General features: G+C 40.2%; 1 protein-coding gene across 2 annotated transcripts; it reads left to right on the plus strand.

Moving 5' to 3' along the window:
- Positions 1–655: 655 nt before the first annotated feature.
- Positions 656–18,857, plus strand: trip13 (thyroid hormone receptor interactor 13). 2 transcript variants are annotated; one of them, XM_017684650.2, is made up of 14 exons: positions 656–725; positions 2,062–2,172; positions 2,649–2,802; positions 4,870–4,996; positions 5,457–5,512; positions 5,609–5,699; positions 8,243–8,315; positions 8,400–8,463; positions 8,680–8,766; positions 12,830–12,936; positions 14,175–14,328; positions 15,848–15,960; positions 16,484–16,553; positions 18,268–18,857. In XM_017684650.2, exons 2-14 carry the CDS (start codon positions 2,063–2,065, stop codon positions 18,361–18,363), a joined length of 1,302 nt encoding a protein of 433 aa, XP_017540139.2. In that variant the 5' UTR covers positions 656–725; position 2,062; the 3' UTR covers positions 18,364–18,857. The 2 variants fall into 2 exon arrangements, with proteins under 2 accessions (XP_017540139.2, XP_017540140.2); XM_017684651.2 differs by lacking the exon at positions 656–725 and adding an exon at positions 1,260–1,325.
- Positions 18,858–20,251: the final 1,394 nt, after the last annotated feature.

Genomic DNA, 20,251 nt, shown 5'->3' on the forward strand with positions numbered 1-20,251 from the left:
TTAATCATAAAATAATGATTCATTCTGTTGAGTGTTTTTATAATAATAATTTAAAATATAATAACAAAAATATACGTTTTATGTTTATATTTAATATACGTATTAAACATATACAAACTCAGAGAATGCGTGCAGGTTCACTGGTGGTTTTGCATGTATTTGTGTTGTAGTCATGGTGACCTCTGGTTCCTATCACCACCGCTGTAAAGGACTCCGAGTTTCACAACAAACCATGAATGACAATCTCACAATTTTTGGAAGAATCAGTGGAATTGGCCTTTAAGCGACGGCGTCAGTGACCGGATCGATGTCCACATTGAGGATCTTGTGAAGTTTTAAAATAATTATTAATTAATCATTCAATATGAGCTCTACAAGTAGACAACAAAACAACCAAAATGATTGTTTTTGGTCGTTTTGCTGCGCAAACGTGTGGTATTTTTATCAAGGTCATGTCATAAGATTCTTATTGAATATTCTTACTGTATATTCAAAGTACTCGATGACTGAAATGAGTGTCCACTGGATCTCCATGGTAACTGTAACTAAAGGCAGAAACGGTCCAATCAGCTCTTTGTGCTGAATTAGGTTATCCAATCAAATCGGGTTGGACTCAAGCGTCATGACCCACGGGGCGGGGCTTCGGCGCCACTGGTCTCTCTGGTAGGGTCCATATTTGCGCGGGAAGTTCGGTGTCAGTGGTGGATCTACAGCAGCAGTGGGACGTGAGTTCCGTTGTTTTTATCGTTTATTAACTTTAATTTCTTAGGATGGCATGAATTAGACAGTGGCGTAAACATATGAGTTGGTCGTAGCTGCAGGCTTGTTCGTTGTTTCCCTTTACGGCTCCAGATACTGAGTGATAGCAACGCTGCTAACCCCTCTGTTTAACTCTTTAGGCTGTGTTCTAAACCACATAGTGCCCTACACACTATGGGCACTGCTTCGGTAGTTTTGCTAGTGAATGGACCGCTGATTGGGGTGCACTATTTAGTATGGCAGTATGCGTGTTTGAACGCAGCCCACGTTAAACCCTCTAACTTTGTTTTCTGAGATGTTTAAGTTACTCACTGCTAGACTGTTTAAAAAGATGGTTATTCAAGGGGTCTTTAGTAAACGGAATGGTTCTGTTTAGAACCACGAGTTTTAGGTAGAACAATTTCGTCCTTCTTCTGGTGCTACAGGTTTGACATAGCTAGGTTAACTAGCTAACCTACCTAACCTAGATAGGTTATCACAGAAGAATCCCAAATACAACGCATTCTCCACCAGTGCGAAGATTCATTTCACCATGCAAAGAATCGTTTAAGCATTTAACCTTTTTGGTAAAGAATTCTCGAAGAACCGTCTTTTTTACGAGTGTAGAGTTAAGGACACATTGGCTTTTGAATGGTTGGGATTTGTGTTTGTTAATAACCAGCAACGTAACTTTTCATAGCTGTCAAATGTTGTTTAATAAGCTATAAAGCTAGCTTAATAAATTATATCTACATTAAATTGTCAAGATGTAAACAGAGTGGTTCAGAGTTGTTTGGTGTGAAATTCTCCTTTCTAGAGAAACTTAACAAGTCAGAACTGTTCACAGTGGTGATGATGGGAACCAGACGTCCAGTTTTGGTTTAAAGTATATATTTTTATATATAGCCTTTCATTGTGATTCACATGCAATGTGTTCTAAGGAAAAACTGTCCCCAAAGAAAACTTATTTTTCCAGATTTATCACTAATTTACCTTCACCAATGTTACATATAAACTCAGAAGACATGTGTAGGTTAACTGGTAGGTCTGGATAGTAAATAAAAAGTCTGTATTTGTGTTGTAGTCATGGTGACCTCTGGTTCCTATCACCACCACTGTAGAGGACTCTGAGTTTCACAACAAACCATGAATGACAATCTCACAAATGTTGGACAAATCAGTGGAATTGCCCTTTAACCACATCTGTTTGTTTATCACAAGAAATGCTGTGCAGAAATAGATAAGTGTATTAGTTTTAGTAACTGGATATTTAAACCAATCAGTGCTTTTTTAAGAGATCAGTATCATTTCTGTCATTTAAAGGATGAATGGTGAGAAGATGGAAGTCGGCTGGAATCACAACCAGCAGCCTGCTGAGGATGGCAGCACTGACCGAATTGATGTCCACATTGAGGTTCTTGTGAAGTCTGAAAGGTACTAATGACCTGACAAGTTTAAGTCCAGTTACTTTATCTGTACAATAAACAAGTCAACTAGGGTTCGGGTTGAACAGGTAATCTAAGATTTCAATTGCGTTTAGTAGACATACATTGATCAGGCATAACATGATGACCACATCCTTGTTTCTACGCTCACTGTCCATTTTATCAGCTCCACTTACTCTATAGGTGCCCTTTGTAGCTCTACAGTTACAGACTGTATCCATCTGTTTCTCTGATACTTTGTTAGCCCTCTTTTACCCTGTTCTTCAGTGGTCAGGTCCCCCATGCACCTTCACAGAGCAGGTACTGTTTGGGTGGTGGATCATTCTCAGCACTGCAGTAACACAGTGGCGTATAGTTGAATGCTGTTTTTTGGTGTGCGACAACAAAAGCATCTACAGTGGGTTCTTCAAATAAAGTGTTAATGTTTTTTGTCCACTGTTAATCACCCTGAGTTCATGCCTGCAGCACCGCAAGAAGGTCTGAAGTGAGGACCCACGTTTTGGCTCTGCTGGACCGACACAGCCTGATTATTGGGTCTTACAAGTGGACAGAGTTCGACGATGAGTTTCTGACTAAAAATGTTGAGGCAGTTGCCGTGGTGGACATCAATGTACAAGCAGTAAGTATAGCATTAGTTTTCACTTCACTGTCCTTTTTGACATTTTTACCTATATGCTATTTCATCATGCTGGCATTTATTACTTTATAATATCTCGTCAGATTGCTCCCTGGGAAATATTTTACTCTTCCGTATTACTTCAGTAATCCTGAAAGATCCTGTATCACTAAACAACAAATTTCAGAATGTAAAAGTAATCAGGCTTAGATTCGGTGAACCAATTGGCAAGCTTTTTCCAAAGTCTAGACTCCTGATTGTCTTATTTACATCCCGTACGCATATTTTTAATGTCAGTAGTTCTTTATTAGTCTGCAGTCCATCAAGGTCAGAACATAAAACATAAATCCGATTACAGCACCTCATACTAATTCCTGCTTTAAGCCACACCCACTTTTTCTGTTTAAGTGTTGGCTTTATTGTTGGGAGATCACAATAAAGGGGCAGTCGTGGGCTGGAGGTTAGGGATCTGGCCCTGTGACCGGAAGGTTGCCGGTTCAATCCCCAGCGCCGACAGTCCATGACTGAGGTGTCCTTGAGCAAGACACCTAACCCCCAATTGCTCCCTGGGCGCCGTGGATAGGGCTGCCCACCGCTCCGGGCAAGTGTGCTCACTGCCCCCTAGTGTGTGTGTTGTGTTTCACTTGCATGGATGGGTTAAATGCGGAGATGGAATTTCCCCGGTTGTGGGATCAAAACAGTATCACTTAAACTTAAACTATAAAATAAATAAATAAACAAAATAATCCCAGGTGATGCCACAGCCATCCATGTCTGGGCGTCCATTAGAGAGTAACTATCCTCTCTCTGGGATGTAGTGGTGGTTCAGGAGACTTGGAGGAAGCATGTAATAGCGTTCGCCCTACCAGCTTGGGTGCAGTGGGTGATTGGAGGACCTAGCCACGTCTAAAGTTTGAGTGGAGGTTAGGTTTAAATAAAAAAAAAAAAAAGTTCAGTAAGATGTTTCAAAGTCAAATTATTGTTCCTGGTATACAAAGAAATTTTCAACGATATCCTGTCCTAGGCTATGTTGACACAGCAGGAAAAAGTGGCCCAAATCTGATTTTCTCACCAAAATCAGACTTTTTTTGTTTGGCTGTTCACAATATCTTTGAAATGTGATCTGGATGTGACATCGGTCTGAACAGATCAGCTCCTAAACCGACCCTCATAAGAAAAAGAACAGAACTTCACGCTGCTCACCCAGAGGTAAACAATCACAACTGCCAACGAACACCTGTCACTCCTGGATGGCCATCATGAAGCGCCACTGACTGACAGCTGGGCTCATCACCCAGAATGTGTTCGAGCCGTAAAAAGGGCGTGGACACTTCTTTGGTTCGCATCCTCGGATTGCTTAAACTGTACTTTCAGGCTTTTCACTGTTCTTTGATGCTGTAGCCTCATTCTCTTATGGCCACGTTCGGACATTTCTCTTCAGAAACGGAGGGTTTTGAATCTTTTCTAATTTTTTTTGTACAGAAACATCAGCCTAAATGTCTCAGCAGTGCAGAATTATGATGAATGTCGAGCTGGATTGACGTAGAAGTGGCATGAATTCCGATCTGGAAAGTTCAAAACGGATTCCCTGTGTTTATCTGTTCACACAGACACACATCTGTGTCACATGAATGAAAAAACAGGTTTGGCCCACTTTTACCTGCAAAGTGAACAAAGCTCTAATCCCACCTGTCATGCTGTTTTGGACATTTCATGTTCACGTTCATGACTATACAGAGGAAGGTGTATGTAGTGTTAGGAGTCTTTCCCACTGACTCCTATGTAGCACTGAGAGCTGAGCCGCTCACCCTGGCTGGGAATTAAGCCCCAGGCCACTGCATAGAGCAGTGTTTCCCACCACAACACACTAAACAAACTTCTTTTACTTCTCATTAATCTGCTTTTCTGTTTGTTTCTTTGTTTGTCTATTCTTTTGGTTGTTTGTTTGGTGAGATGCAGATCTTTAATGTTTTGGTTTATCTCTGCCTTACTGTCTTCTCTGTAATGCTGTAAGTCCCTTGGTTGGGGTCCTCAGTGTGTTCATGTTGTTCTATTGTTTTCTGTCTGCAGCCCCTGGATCTGAAGATGAACAATCTTTGTGTTCACATCTTCTCCCTGAATGATGACGGACCCAGCACGCTAAACCTGGAGGAAGAGGAGGAGCTTTCTGCAGCCAATCACTGGCTCCTACCAGCAGGTTAGTCTTAGGCTAGTTGACTTGTGTCCACTTCTCTCAGTGCATCACCCAGTCATATTTCCTCTGGATGGATGTAACCTGGCTGTAGGATGACTTGAGATATAAGGCCACTGTTTACAACACCACTTCAAATTTACACAACACATTTTTCCTTTTTTCCACTTTATTCATTCAGTGTGGACTGAAGTTACACTGTGCATTAAGTGATAGTATTAAATAGTAAATTAAGTGATAACAAGGACCCAAAATATATTGTGCATATGGGCTAAACTGTTTTTGGGAATATTTTCTTTTTTTCTGTTTGTGTCTTTATTTATTTTTTTATTTTGTTTACTTTCATTTCAGTTAAGTAATAAAGTTCAAGTGATTTTGCTTTATGTACTGTGCTTCCTTATTTACAAGCATGGTTGCAGACTAAAGAAGAATTGGCTTCTTCAATCTTCTGTTTTCTCATTTACAGCCGAGCTTCATGGCATTTGGGAAAGCTTGATTTATGAGGAAGCAATCAAGACGCATGTAAGAAGCTTAAAAACTGTTCCTTTCACTAAAAAGCTAAAATAATGTTTCAGTGTAATAATACAATATGTTTTTTTTTCTTCACTATTCCTCCAGCTCTTGGATTACGTTTCAACAGCGATTTTCTTTTCTGACAAAAACGTTGACAGTAATTTGGTTACCTGGAATCGAGTTGTGTTACTTTACGGTAAGCATGAATTAACCGTATTAACAATTACAAAACATTTGTGCATGATTTCTTTATTAAATCATATAACCCCAATTCCAATGAAGTTGGGACGTTGTGTAAAACATAAATAAAAACAGAATACGATGATTTGCAAATCCTTTTCAACCTATATTCAATTGAATACACTACAAAGACAAGATATTTAATGTTCAAACGGATAAACTTTGTTGTTTTTTGCAAATATTCACTCATTTTGAATTTGATGCCTGCAATATGTTCCAAAGAAGTTGAGAAAGGGGCAACAAAAGACTGGGAAAGTTGATGAATGGTGAAAAAAACACCTCTTTTGAACATTCCACAGGTGAACAGGTTAATTGGAAACAGGTGAGTGTCATGACTGGGTATAAAGGGAGCATCCCTGAAAGGGTCAGTCGTTCACAAGCAAGGATGGGGCGAGGTTCACCACTTTGTGAACAACTGTAAGCAAATAGTCCAACAGTTTAAGAACAACGTTTCTCAACATGCAATTGCAAGGAATTTAGGGATTTCATCATCTACAGTCCATAATATCATCAGAAGATTCAGAGAATCTGGAGAAATCTGTGCAAGTAAGCGACAAGGCAGAAAACCAACATTGAATGCCCGTGACCTTCGATCCCTCAGGCGGCACTGCATTAAAAACTGACATCATTCTGTAATGGATATTCCCACATGGGCTCAGGACACTTCAGAAAACCACTGTCAGTGAACACAGTTCGTTGCTCCGTCTACAAGTGCAAGTTAAAACTCTGCCATGCAAAGCGAAAGCCATATATCAACAACACCCAGAAACACCGCCGGCTTCTCTGGGCCCGAGCTCATCTGAGATGGACTGACGCAAAGTGGAAAAGTGTCCTGTGGTCTGACGAGTCCATATTTCAAATTGTTTTTGGAAGTCATGGACGTCGTGTCCTCCGGGCCAAAGAGGAAAAGGACTGTCCAGATTGTTATCAGCACAAAGTTCAAAAGCCAGCGTCTCTGATGGTGTGGGGGGGTGTTAGTGCCCATGGCATGGGTAACTTGCACATCTGTGAAGGCACCATTAATGCTGAAGGGTACATACAGGTTTTGGAGCAACATATGCTGCCATCCAAACAACGTCTTTTTCAGGGACGTCCTGCTTATTTCAGCAAGACAATGCCAAGCCACATTCTGCACGTGTTACAACAGCATGGCTTCGTAGTAAAAGTGCGGGTACTAGACTGACCTGCCTGCAGTCCAGACCTGTCTCCCATTGAAAATGTGTGGCGCATTATGAAGCACAAAATACGACAACGGAGACCCCGGACTGTTGAGCAACTGAAGTTGTACATCAAGCAAGAATGGGAAAGAATTCCTCCTACAAAGCTTCAACAATTAGGGTCCTCAGTTCCGAAACGCTTATTGAGTGTTGTTAAAAGGAAAGGTGATGTAACACAGTGGTAAACACGCCCCTGTCCCAACTTCTTTGGAACGTGTTGCAGGCATCAAATTCAAAACGAGTGAATATTTGCAAAAAATAAAGTTTATCCGTTTGAACATTAAATATCTTGTCTTTGTAGTGTATTCAATTGAATATAGGTTGAGAAGGATTTGCAAATCATCGTATTCTGTTTTCATTTGTTTTACCCAACATCCCAACTTCATTAGAATTGGGGTTGTAATTTATTAAGAATTTGCTTAAAATAATAGTATATCCAAAGCCAAGTGGACATGACTGACCGTATAGTTTCACTCTGTAGTTCTACTGTTACAGACCGTCAGACTGTAGTCCATCTGTTTCTCTGCATAATTGTTACCTTGTTCTTCAGTGGTCACGACCCCCTCAGAGCAGGTATTATTTGGGTGGTGGATCATTCTCAGCACTGTCAGTGTCTCAGTGACACTGATGTGGTGGTGTGTTAGTGTGTGTTGCGCTGGTATGAGTGGAGCAGTGTCCACTCTAGTAGACACTCTTACCATGTTGGTCCACCTTGTATATGTAAAGTCAGAGATGATGGCTCATCTGCTGCTACACAGTTTGAGTTGGTCATCCTCTAGTACTTCATTAGTCTCATCTCATCAGGACGCTGTTGGCTGGATATTTTTGGTTGGTGGACTATTCTCAGTCTGGCAGCGACACTGAGGTGTTTAAAAAAAACTCTAGCAGCCCTGCTGTGTCTGATCCACTGAGACCAGCACAACACACACTAACACACCATCAGTCAGTGTTAGCAGTGCTGAGAAGGGTCCACCACCCAAATAGTACCTGCTCTGTGAGGGGCCATGGGGGTCCTGACCACTGAAGAACAGGATAAAAGAGGGCTAACGGAGTATCAGAGAAACGGATGGACTACAGTCTGTAACTGTAGAACTACAAAGTACAAAGTGGAGTGGAAAGACCGTAGATGGATGTACTGGTTAGTCGGGGTACATAAATATTACAAAATAAAACCTTGACCTCAGAAAGAAAAAACATTGTACTGAATCATGAAGACTTGTATCGATACACCGCTACTACCGACATTAGTGTTGTTGGACGAACTGTTCATTTAATCCTACAGGGCCTCCAGGCACTGGAAAGACATCCTTATGCAAAGCACTTGCCCAGAAACTCTCCATCAGAATGTCAGGAAGGTGAGACGTTTTGCATGAATACTAATGAGTATCCCTTCTTACCTGTTTACTGTTTGCTTATTTGGATTTTTCTTTGGTTGACAGATATTCATATGGACAGTTTGTGGAAATCAACAGCCACAGTCTGTTTTCCAAGTGGTTTTCTGAGGTATAATTCGTCTCCTATGGCTTCTATGACTTATAAAACTCCCAAAAACAGCGTTTCTAATGATGGTGTAAACTAAATGAGAGTTTATATAACCAGTTTAAAATGATTAGCATGCAAACTGTTACTGGCATTATTGTAAAAAACTGTTATATTTCATTCGTTTTTAACCGTGTTGTCACATGTAATTGAGTTAAAGTGTCTGTCTCCGTTTTATAGAGTGGTAAACTTGTCACGAAGATGTTCCAGAAGATTCAGGAACTGATAGATGACAAAGAGGCTCTTGTTTTCGTTCTAATTGATGAGGTAAGCTTGGTTGCCTGTGCATGTTTTAGAGTCAGGGAACAGTAGACGTTATTGATATACAAAAGCTTCCTCAGTTCAGTGATCTGTGAGGTGTTCATTGCATTATTGAACACTTGGCAGGTAACCTGTACCTGTTTGCACATGTGAAGTGTGTGGCTTTTCGATCAGTTCTGTGGAATGTTCACTCGAACTCCTGTTTTAGTTTTTGGGGGTTTGCTTAAGGCACAAGAATTCCATAAATGCTTAAACAGCAAACCAAAGCTATTGTACAGATGTGATGAGCCTTCCCACTAAATATGTCTAATGCAAAGAGCTTCATTTCTAAATGAAATGAACATTTATTGCACTCTGTAATGAGTACTGTGCTCTATGGGTTGGCAATATGACAGTATTTTAATGTTATCGGGATTATTTTTGTCATCATGGTACACAATATGTAAAAAAATGTCCTGAAATTTCATGATGAATAGACTAAAAGAAGAGGCCCACAATGACCTGGAAAAAAGTCTGGTTCCATTGACTTACATTAAAAGTAAAGTATGTTTTTTCCTTCTCCTGTAAAGTTATTTTGGAGATACGAGGTTCTCTTCTGATAACAGCGATGTGCTTATCTATATACACAGTCGAGTAACATTATTATGACCACTTCATGTCCACATGCTGGTGGTGGCAGCGTTATGGTCTGGGGACTGTTTTTCGTGGCATTCTCTGCACGCACTCATCCGTGTGGAAGGCACTCTTAACCGATCTGGGTATGAATCTATCCTAGCCGGTCAGGAACACATATACGTGCTGATTATCTTCCCTGGGGCGGAAGGGATCTTCTAGCAAGACAATGCAACACATCACACGGCTAGAAATGTCCGACATTGGTTGGAAGAGCATGACCGAGAGTTCCAAATCACCCTGACCCCCAGATTTGAACCCAATTGAGCATCTGTTGGACCACCTAGATCATCGTGTTTGCTCTATGAATCCTCCCCCCACACTCCTTCCTGCAGCTGTGGGGTGCACTGCAATCACCATGGCTCCAGATACCTGTGACAACCTACCAGGACCTTGTTGAGTCACTCCCAGCTCATCTAGCTGCTGTCCATGGTGCACACGGTGGTTACTCTGAAGGATTGGATGGGGGAATAGAAGGATGGATGGATGGATGGATGGATGGATGGATGGATGGATGGATGGATGGATGGATGGATGGATGGATGGATGGATGGATGGATGGATGGATGGATGGATGGATGGATGGATAGGTCACTTTATTTATCCCAGAGAGAAAGTGATTTATTACAGCAGCGCAAATTACAGTAAAGATCAAAACAACATCAAAAGTCTTGTACGCTTTTGTACAGATGCATAAATAGAAGTAAAGACATACAGTACAATATACTAAAACAACCATTAAATATAATGTGCCATATAAAAACAAGCAAAATCACATAAATATGCGAAATATGACAATGCTGTGGTGCATGTCACGTCCAGTGGATGAATTGAGTGACTATACACTATAAACAGTAGCATATGGTAACAGTTGTGCAATATGCCTGGGTGTATAATCAAGTGGCAACTCAATATGCAATCTTTATGGATGTAGAAACATTATTTTTATACTGTTTTTCCATATTGCCCACTGTACACTGAACTCCTTCTGTACACTTCTTCTTCTTCTTTCGGCTGCTCCCTTTAGGGGTCGCCACAGCGGATCATCTGCCTCCATCTTGCCCTATCCATTGCCTCCTCTACTTTCACACCAACCATCTCCATGTCCACCTTCACTACATCCATAAACCTTCTCTGAGGTTTACCTCTTCTCCTTCTGCCTGGCAGCTCCATCTCCAACATTCTTTGACCAATATATCCACTATTCCTCCTCAACACATGTCCAACACATCTCTGGCTTTATCTCCAAACTGCTCCACCTTCACTGTCCCTCTGATCTGCTCATTTCTAATCTTGTCCATCCTTGTCACTCCCAACGAAAATCTTAGCATCTTCATCTCTGCCACCTCCAGCTCAGCCTCCTGTCTTTTAGACAGAGCCACAGTCTCCAAACCATACATCATAGCAGGACACACTACTGTCTTGTAAACCTTCCCTTTCACTCTTGCTGCTATCCTTCTGTCACACATCAGCCCTGACATCCCTCTCCACCCACTCCATCCTGCCTGCACCCTCTTCACCTCTTTTCTACACTGTCCATTGCTCTGGAGGGTTGACCCAAGATATTTGAAGTCATCCACCTTTACGACCTCTACTCCTTGCATCTTCACCTTTCCACCTGCCTCCCTCTCATTCACACACATGTATTCCGTCCCTTCTGTACACTTATATTTGTAAAATGTTCAGTTGTATTGAGCACATGTTGATTTAACAAATCAAATGTAGTTTAATCTTAAATCTGTATAATAAGGTTTTTTTTTTTAGGTTTTCTTTTGGAGAATTAATTTGTATGTTGCGACCTTCTGCAATGTCGCTATTACAAAAGTCAGCAGTTTGATAATTTATTTCCTTTTTTTTTTTTTTTTTTTTTTTTAATTTTTGAGTTTAATACAGGTCTAAGTTGATGATATTCCAGAAACTGGTTACTCTTAGTGCCGTATACCTGGTTTAGATGTGAAATAGTTGAAGTTTTTATTCTGTATAATGGGATGTAAGTGTGTAATACCTTTTGTCTTTCCATTTGTGTAAAGTTGTTGTGTATCTGGGGGCAGGAAAGTCGGGGTTGTGCCATATGAGTGAGTGTTTGGAGGGTGAAATTATAGTGCCAGTGATCTTGTGCAGTTTCCACCAAGCTGTCAGTGTTGATGCTGTTATCGGGTTTTTGAAACAGGAGTGGCGTTTGAGTGTTGTACTGATGAATGGTAAGTCTGAGAGTTTCAAGTATTTCATTACTTGAAGCTTGTTCTGCTGTTCTCCATAATTCATCTGTTTGATTAGGCTTTATCCATTTTAATAAGTATTGTAATTGATTTGCTAGGATGTGTTGGTGGAAATTTGGGGGGGTCTCCCTGGGTTCTGTGCTTCTGTAATGTAACTAATTTGATCCTAGGTGGTTTATTTTAGCAGTAAAATTTGGAAATAATGTAGTCTAAGGCTTTGAATCAGGTAGAGTGAGGTTGAATTGAAAGCACTGAGAAAAAATAGTTTATTTTTGGAAATATGATCATTTTGATTGTAGACATTCGGCCAATAAGGGATAGTGGAAAGTTTATCCAGCATTTGAGGTCATTGTTTATAGTTGAGAGTAATAGGTTGAGTAATTGTGGGCAGTCGTGGGCTGGAGGTTAGGGAACCACCCCTGTGACTAGAAGGTTGCCGGTTCGATGCCCTCGGCTGACAGTCCATGACTGAAGTGCCCTTGAGCAAGGCACCTAACCCCCAATTGCTCCCCGGACGCTGTGGATAGGGCTGTCCACTGCTCCGGGCAAGTGTGCTCACTGCCCCCTAGTGTGTGTGTTCACTAGTGTGCATGTATGTGGGTGTTTCACTGCACGGATGGGTTGAAATTAAAGGTTAACACAGTGACAAATGGTTGTAAATTCTAACTCTAACAGGTTAAAATTGAGTTTAGGCAGCTCCGACAGCTGGGAGGAAATTTTGATGCTCAGATATGTGACTTATTGGGTGCTGAAGTGGATAGGATGGGACAGTACTGCTGTATTGGATAAGTTCATGTTGATTGGTAGTATGTTAGATTTAGTCCAGTTAATAGAGTAATTGGAGATTTTGGAGTATTTTTCAATAATCTGTATGGTTTGAGGAATTGATGTGGGGGGATTCTGCAAAAACAGTAGGATGTCATCTGCATCTAAACTGATTTTGCGTTCTACAGTTTGGGTTTGGATACCTTTTTGTGTTTTGTTGTATAGCTGCTGCCAGCGGCTCTATAAAAATTGAGAATAGGAGGGGTGAGAGGGGGCATCCTTGCCTTAGTACCTCTGTGCAGCACTTTATTGTTAATAATAATTTACAGGCGATTTATTTTGCAGCAGCCAGTGTAAGCTGTACAGCCAGTAAGCTGTAAGAGTGGATGCTGTGGTTTTGTGTTTATGGGCAGGTGGAGAGTCTGACAGCAGCACGAAATGCCTCTCAGGCTGGAACAGAACCTTCAGATGCTATCAGAGTGGTCAACTCGGTCCTTACACAGCTGGACCAGATCAAACGGTGAGGGAGTGTGTGTTGGCGTATTTGTGTGCTTGTCTTGCTATCCTTATGAGGTCCTGTCTTTGCAGTGATGGGACAACATGTTTTGTACAAGTGAGAACATTTTGCTGATCCTCACTTGAACATGTGTTGTTTTAACTACAGTTGTTTTTTCTTTGAAAAACTAAAAGACCAGAAAAGTTCCCTTTTTTAAATTGAATAAATAAGATTTCTACAGAAATCAATAGAAATCAATGAGTCCTTACAGGTAATGTAAGAGGTGTGTGTTTGTGTGTGTTTTCAGAATTTTTTCTTGACTTTATAAGCAACCACAAAAAATATATGGGATAAACTATAGTACAGTGCAAAAGTCACAGACCACCTTTCATTTATTTATTTTCCAGTCATAATTTAGTCATTTTTTCAGGAGATATTTCTATGGAGATTCGATAGAAGATAATTCACTTGCACAAAAAACGAGCAAGTCAAAGAAAATTTAGGTGGAAAAACCGGTGTTCAAAAGCTGATTAAGAGAGCTGTAAAGAAATTGGGCTCCTAACAGACACCTGGAAGACCTGGTAGACCCCAAAACTGCCCCCATCAGATAAACAGCACTTAAAGCTTCCAACTTTGAGAAACAGGAGAAAATCAAGCTGCTTCAGATCTGAAAACATCCACAGGTGTTTCTGTCCATCCTTCCACTGTGAGAAGACGACTCAATGCTATGGGTCTGAAAGGATCTGTAGCTGATCAAGTAGAACCTCACTGAAAAAAGGAGGCAGACGCACCAAACAGAGAAGCTGAACAATGGACTGGCCACCCCAGAGTCCAGACCTCAATGCCAAAAGTCTGGTTCTATTGACTTACATTCTCCTGTAAAGTTACCTTTTTCTTCCAGCAACAGCTGTATGTATGTATGTATGTATGTATGTTTGTGTGTGTGTGCATGCGTGTGCACATGTTCATGTGCGTCTATGTATGTTGTACATGTGGGACATGTCTTGTTTTTTGTTGTCCATATATATTATATATACATGTGTTAAAACAAGTGTTTGTGTGCTGCTGTGCAGTTATTCAGTTTTAAATGTTCAATAGAAACAAAGGTTCTTTCATGTGTTTAAAGGACTGTAGTGAACACTGTATGTATTATGAAAATTACTAGAGCTATTTTTGTTTTTGTGTGTGTGTGTGTGTGTGTGTGTGTGTGTGTGTGTGTGTGTGTGTGTGTGTGTGTGTGTGTGTGTGTGTGTAAAATGCAGATATCCGAACGTGGTCATCCTCACAACCTCAAACGTAACAGAGAAGATAGATTTGGCCTTTGTGGACAGAGCGGATATAAAGCAGTATATCGGCCCCCCGAGCGCGAGCGCCATCTTCAGCATCTACCTGTCCTGTCTGGAAGAGCTCATGAAGGTTTGAGTTGTACCTGCTGAACAAACAGCTCAAAACTAGAGTGAAATTTCAAGACAGGCATTTTAGGCATAACCAGTATGTAGAAATGAATCAGTATGAAGTTGTTTGTTGGTTGTTGTTGTTGTTGTGAGTCCAGCAGTCTCAAATTCCAGTTGTCTGGATACAGTAAAAAGAGATCTGTCTATGCTTCCCTCACAGCTGCACTTTTTTTTTTTTTTTTTTTTTTAGCTACAATTCTGAGGTTGAAAATGCTTTATAGAGCATTGCATGTGAAGCTGTATGTCCCATAGCTGAATCCTTCCATTTTACTAGTGTGTTAATAAAATAATAAGTCACAAGAGGCTGCAGTTTTATCACGGAGAAGGGTGTTCTTAGGCATGACCCTGTGATAAAATCACAGTATCACACATTCTCGAGTGGCTTATTGACTTTTATATAATGACAGCCAACATAAACTATGATAAAATACACAATCATTCAGAAAATAATTTGTTATTATTAATAATTAATTGACAAACAAATATTCCTCCAAGAAATTAGTTCCTGTATTGTCATTGCCAAGTAAAAACGAACCACTAAATAAGGAGAATGTAATATACAGCGATTCATGACCGAACAGTCATTTTATGGACTTCACTTTTTTTTTGTTATATAGTAATGATAACACAGTGCTGCTTAATACAAAACCTTCGCTTTATATGTACTTTTTGGTCATCGAATCACCATCACGAGTCTTATTTAGCACCAATCTAGCGCCGCCCCTCTTCTCACGCTGGGACTGAACCTTAAACAGCTCCCTGCTCACTACATAGTGCACTATGTAGAAACTTAAATACTGGATCCTGCAGCCCAACAGAGCAAGGAAACTACAGCTAGGAAAGAGTCATATGGGTGCTCAGACACATCCCCTCTCAATAAACGATGCACTGGCTGTAGAGGCTAGAATTTCTATGCTTTCATAACTAGAACACTGTTTAGGGAGTACAGAGTTTGGGATTCAGCCTGGGTTTGATGCGACTTCTGACTGAAACACAGACATTTGAAGCGTGTAAAACATTCAAGTGATGTTTTTAGACTTCAACATTGCATTTTATAGGTAATCAAACTGTAAGTACTTTATAATCAAGTCTGTGCTATTAATGGTGGAAGTGTTTAGGCTGTTGGCTGTTTTAGCCTGTTAGCTAGCTGACCAGCCTGGTTCTAGTTCAGAAAATAAGCCGTCAACCCGTCGGTTTAAACAAAATGGGTTCTTACTTCATCAGATCACTCTGTGCTCTGTGCAGTCAGCATAAGTATCAAAGATCATTCCATTAACAGCACAAGGGTTTTTCGTGCCGTGGCACAGTAATAGAGTTCAGCTGTGTAGGCGTCATAGGTGTGTGTATATTGAGGATTTTACAACCGTCTTATCTCGGCTTAGCCGATCAGATTTTAGGACTGGAACTAGATGTTTTATAATAGATCATAAAATCTGTATTTCATCATTTCATTTCAAATATGTTTATGCTGTGACGTCCAGCGGCAGATCATTTACCCGAGGCAGCAGCTGCTGAACCTGGAGGAGTTGCACACTATGGGCTACATTGAGAGTGATGTGACCGCGCTCAGCCTGTACCTACAGAGAATCGCGAAGTGAGTAGCCACCCTGGGGTCCAGCTGAATTGTAAAGCTGGTTAAAGGTGTGTTTTAGCATTTAGCAACCTCATCTCGGTCTTCTGCATTAGCACATTTCTGTTAGGGTAGAAAATAACAGAAAATTAATTGACTCAAAGCGAGTGAGTAAAGTTGTTATTAAGATATAACAGATTTTCCATCAATGGAACAGTCAAAAAAGACGTTCTGGTTTCCTTTCCATAAGATATTTGCATCCATGGTCCTCATGTGGAGACTGAAAACTCTGCCCACTACACATTCATAATCAATAACTACAAATTCTTTCCTTGGTCTGAAACTTGGTTCCATCTCTGGAAGAAGCAGTTATTTAGACATACCTTTTAGATATACAGACATATACATACTACAGTACATATAGATACTATACAATTAAATATACATATAAATTGACCTGAGGAATTCAAATGTTCTCCTTTGCTCCTTGATGACCATCTTGGTGATTTGATGACACATTTTCACTGGCTTCTTTCTTCTCCAACAGGAAAAGTGTTGGCTTGAGTGGACGGACTCTGAGGAAAATTCCCTTTTTGGCTCATGCACTTTACGCTAAGGTATTTTGCATCAGGATCTGCTCTGATGTTGAAGCTCTACTCTTACCACACATTATAATTTGTGTTCCTCTGCTATCTACACGTGCACCTTTTGAAATCTCATGTATGAAAAATAAAAGAAAAAAAGAAAAATATTTCCCTGTTGGGGGGAAAAAAAACTTTAACTTAATTATTCTAATAATAAAGTTAATATTCTTAACTTTCAGCATAAGTTAATGTAACAATATTTTTGTTTCTTTTTTTTTAAAGAAAATGATGAAGTCCAAAATCTGAATATATGTAATTACAATTGATAATTTTTATTGCTCATCATTAAATGTTCACACACTGTAAAGGGCAGTTGGCATTTACGAATGATGTGCCGATATATTAATGAAAGTAATATTAGGGGGGAAAGTGATCTACTACTAGAACATTGTACAGCTGCAGGGATCCTAAATATTAATTGTTCAACAAATACTGAACTATCCTTTTTTTGATGCGCCACTAGTGTTTTGCTGCTGCATTTTGTCTAATTGAAGTTGTTCGTAATTACATTATATGGACAAACGTAATGGGACACCTACAGGAGCTTTTATGAATCTTATTCTAAATCCATAGGCATTAATATGGAGTTGGTCCCCCTTTGCAGGTGTAACAGTTTACGCTCTTCTGGGAAGCTTTTTACAAGATTTTGGAGAGTATCTGTGGGAATTTTTGCCCATTCATCCAGAAGAGCCTTTGTGAGGTCAGACACTGATGCTGGATGAGACGGTCTGGCTCACAATCTCCGTTCTAGTTCATCCCAAAGGTGTTTGATGGGATTGAGGTCAGAGCTCTATGTGCGGGCCAGTCAAGTTCATCCACACCAAACTCGCTCATCCATGTCTTTATGGAGCTGCTTTGTGCTCTTGAGCTCAGTCATGCTGGAACAGGAAAGGATCTTCCCCAAACTGTTCCCACAAAGTTGGAAAAATACAATTGTCCAAAATGTCTTGGTGCTGAAGCATTAAGATTTCCCTTCAATAAAGACACCCTAGCAATCCCCCAGGATTACAGTGCAACCACTTAACGACACCCAAGCAACCACCTGGGATACCAATACAACCACAAAGGGTACCAATGCACTTGAACTAAGGGTTCTAGACCAACCTCTAGAAAACAACCCCATAGCATCATCCCTCCTCCACCAAACTTTACAGCTGGCACAGTGCAGTCAGGCAGACTCGCCCATCAGACTGACTGATAGTGAAGCTGATTCATTACTCCACAGAATACGTTTCCACTGCTCCAGAATCCAGTGGCAGCTGTGCTTCACACCCATCCGATGATCTGCCTGTTAGCAATGGCTGTGGCTGAAGTAATTAGGAGGGGTGTCCCAATGCTTTTGTCCATCTGAGAAATGAAAAATTAATTAACATCCTCTACAGAGAATACATTTCTGCACATTTCAAAGCACAGTTACTGTTTTTTTTACTGAATTACATATTGGGGGAAAAAATACAATATGTACAATAAAATACAATATACAAAATGTGGCCTATGGAAAATGTTTTTTCCTGAGATGTTAACCTCAACAAATAAATATCAATTATACACTAAAATGTGTTATTTTTTGTTATATATTGTTATCAATATTGTTATTTTTGCCACATTACACAAAATGTATGAAAAGTGTTGAATTTGATTCGGAAAATTGTTCAGCTACCCTGTTTCTGTCTGTCTATGTTTGCAGACGTCTGTGCTGACTGTTGAGAGTTTTCTGGACGCTATGGACAAAGCCGTGGTTCAGCAGTTAAAGGAACGGGAGACCTTGGCTAACTGTTTATGAGTGTAACGGCACACACAGAAACACAGCATCAGTCTTTAACCCCCGCCACGTCTCTCTCTAGCTCTGTCGTGGTGATGTGCTGACTATTATTAACTGTTATGAGTCTGAAAGTCGGCCCCACTGGTTCAGTTTGCTTCTGTTAACTTTGTTTTGAACCTGGAGTTGGAAAAAAGCACTTTATTAGCAGCAACTATTTTTAAAAGTGATGTTTTTCCCTGTTCATTTACATGTGAAATAACACAATACTGCTGCAACTTGACAACGTTTGACCGTTAGTGTTATTTGTGTTGGTTTTATCCTAATTGTTACCCTCATTAACATTCATACATATTAATAAATTGTTGTGCGGCTGAGTCAAGAGCCCAAAAGCATTCTAATAACCAAGAGCGCTGTGCTGTGATGCTTTTGGCAGTTTTCAAATGTCTAATGGCAAAATTTGACACTTAATCCATTTTTACTGAACTTGAACCAAAAATGTTTGTCGTTTTATATGTCTATTTAAAAACTTTGATTAAAATAAACAAAGTCTGGCATTTATTATTCCTTCTTGCATGTGAAGAGTTTCAAAAAAGTCTATTTTGACTGAAATTGACTTTTACAAATTAGAAAGGAATTGAGCATTTGTGCAAGTTTGCTCTTTATTAACACTTTAAATACATTTACAGTAGTATGCGATAGTTTGGTGCCCCAGGTAAATGACTTCTGTAAATGAAAATAGGTTACACGCTTAACAACTAGAATATTAAAGCACATTTACTGTTTTAATTTAACATATTGGGGGGAGAAATGAAACCTGTGCAAAACTAGTGTTCTTATTTTTTCCAATATGTTAAACGCAGAGAAAAAACAAATTGTGCACTGAAATTAGCAGAAAAATTGTGTGTTCTCTCTGATTTATTACCTTTTATGTTCACATAGAAAATCAACAAAACATGTACTTTGACCAGGGATGTTCAAACTTTTGTATACAACTGTAGCTGAATATACATAAATACACCTGCAAAGTACTGATATGCAGCAGGCTGCACTTCTATGTGTCACCACTAGATGGTGTGAAGTGACATTAAAAGGTCACTGTTTCTAGTGTTGTACACATTTTTATGGTGGACAATCCCATTTCATATTTTTACACCCACCCCTTGTTTTGGAGGGTCTCCTTAACCCTTGGAACTGAGTTACAGGGGTAGTGGTTGAAATCTTCCTCTACGAAATGGGACCCTCAGATAAAATGAACATTACTTCTGTAGGCGACCCTGCCAGTCTGCAGTGACAGCAGAGGAGGGTAAAGTTCAGCTCCTCACTGCTGTGCTTTAGTTACATTTAGGGAATCATATGCCAGGCAATTGTCCGTTATCACCCACCCTTAATTCGTCAGTGATATGAAGACAGGACAGTTCTGATGCCTGAGGTGCCAAAATGTAACAGCTGCACCATTTAAGGTGGTATGGGAAATTTGGCTAGCTAGGTATCAAGACTTTGGCATACTACTAGCGATTTTTAATGCCTGTTATGAAGAAAACCACCTGAACCACTCAACATCACCCTAACAACCACCTAAAGATACCCTAGCAATCCCCCAGGATTACAGTGCAACCATTTAACGACACCCTAGCAACCACCTGGGATACCAATACAACCACAAAGGGTACCAGTGCAACAATCTTACAACACCCTAGTAACCACGTGGAATACCAGTGCAAACACTCAACATCACCCTAACAACCACCTAAAGACACTCTAGCAATCCCCCAGGATTACAGTGCAACCACTTAACGACACCCTAGCAACCACCTGGGATACCAGTACAACCACAAAGAGTACCAATGCAACAATCTTACAACACCCTAGTAACCACGTGGAATACCAGTGCAATCACCAAAGGTACCAA

Source organism: Pygocentrus nattereri, chromosome 24 (assembly GCF_015220715.1).
Source record: "Pygocentrus nattereri isolate fPygNat1 chromosome 24, fPygNat1.pri, whole genome shotgun sequence".
In the NCBI taxonomy this organism is placed as follows: Eukaryota; Metazoa; Chordata; class Actinopteri; order Characiformes; family Serrasalmidae; genus Pygocentrus; species Pygocentrus nattereri.

What these genes read in the sequence shown, in the direction of transcription:
- trip13 (XM_017684650.2), top strand. Translation starts at nt 2,063, where the DNA reads ATGAATGGTGAGAAGATGGAAGTCGGCTGGAATCACAACCAGCAGCCT. An exon ending in GTTCTTGTGAAGTCTGAAAG is followed by an intron (nt 2,173 to 2,648) that starts GTACTAATGACC and finishes TCATGCCTGCAG; the next exon opens with CACCGCAAGAAGGTCTGAAG. An exon ending in TCGAGTTGTGTTACTTTACG is followed by an intron (nt 5,700 to 8,242) that starts GTAAGCATGAAT and finishes TTAATCCTACAG; the next exon opens with GGCCTCCAGGCACTGGAAAG.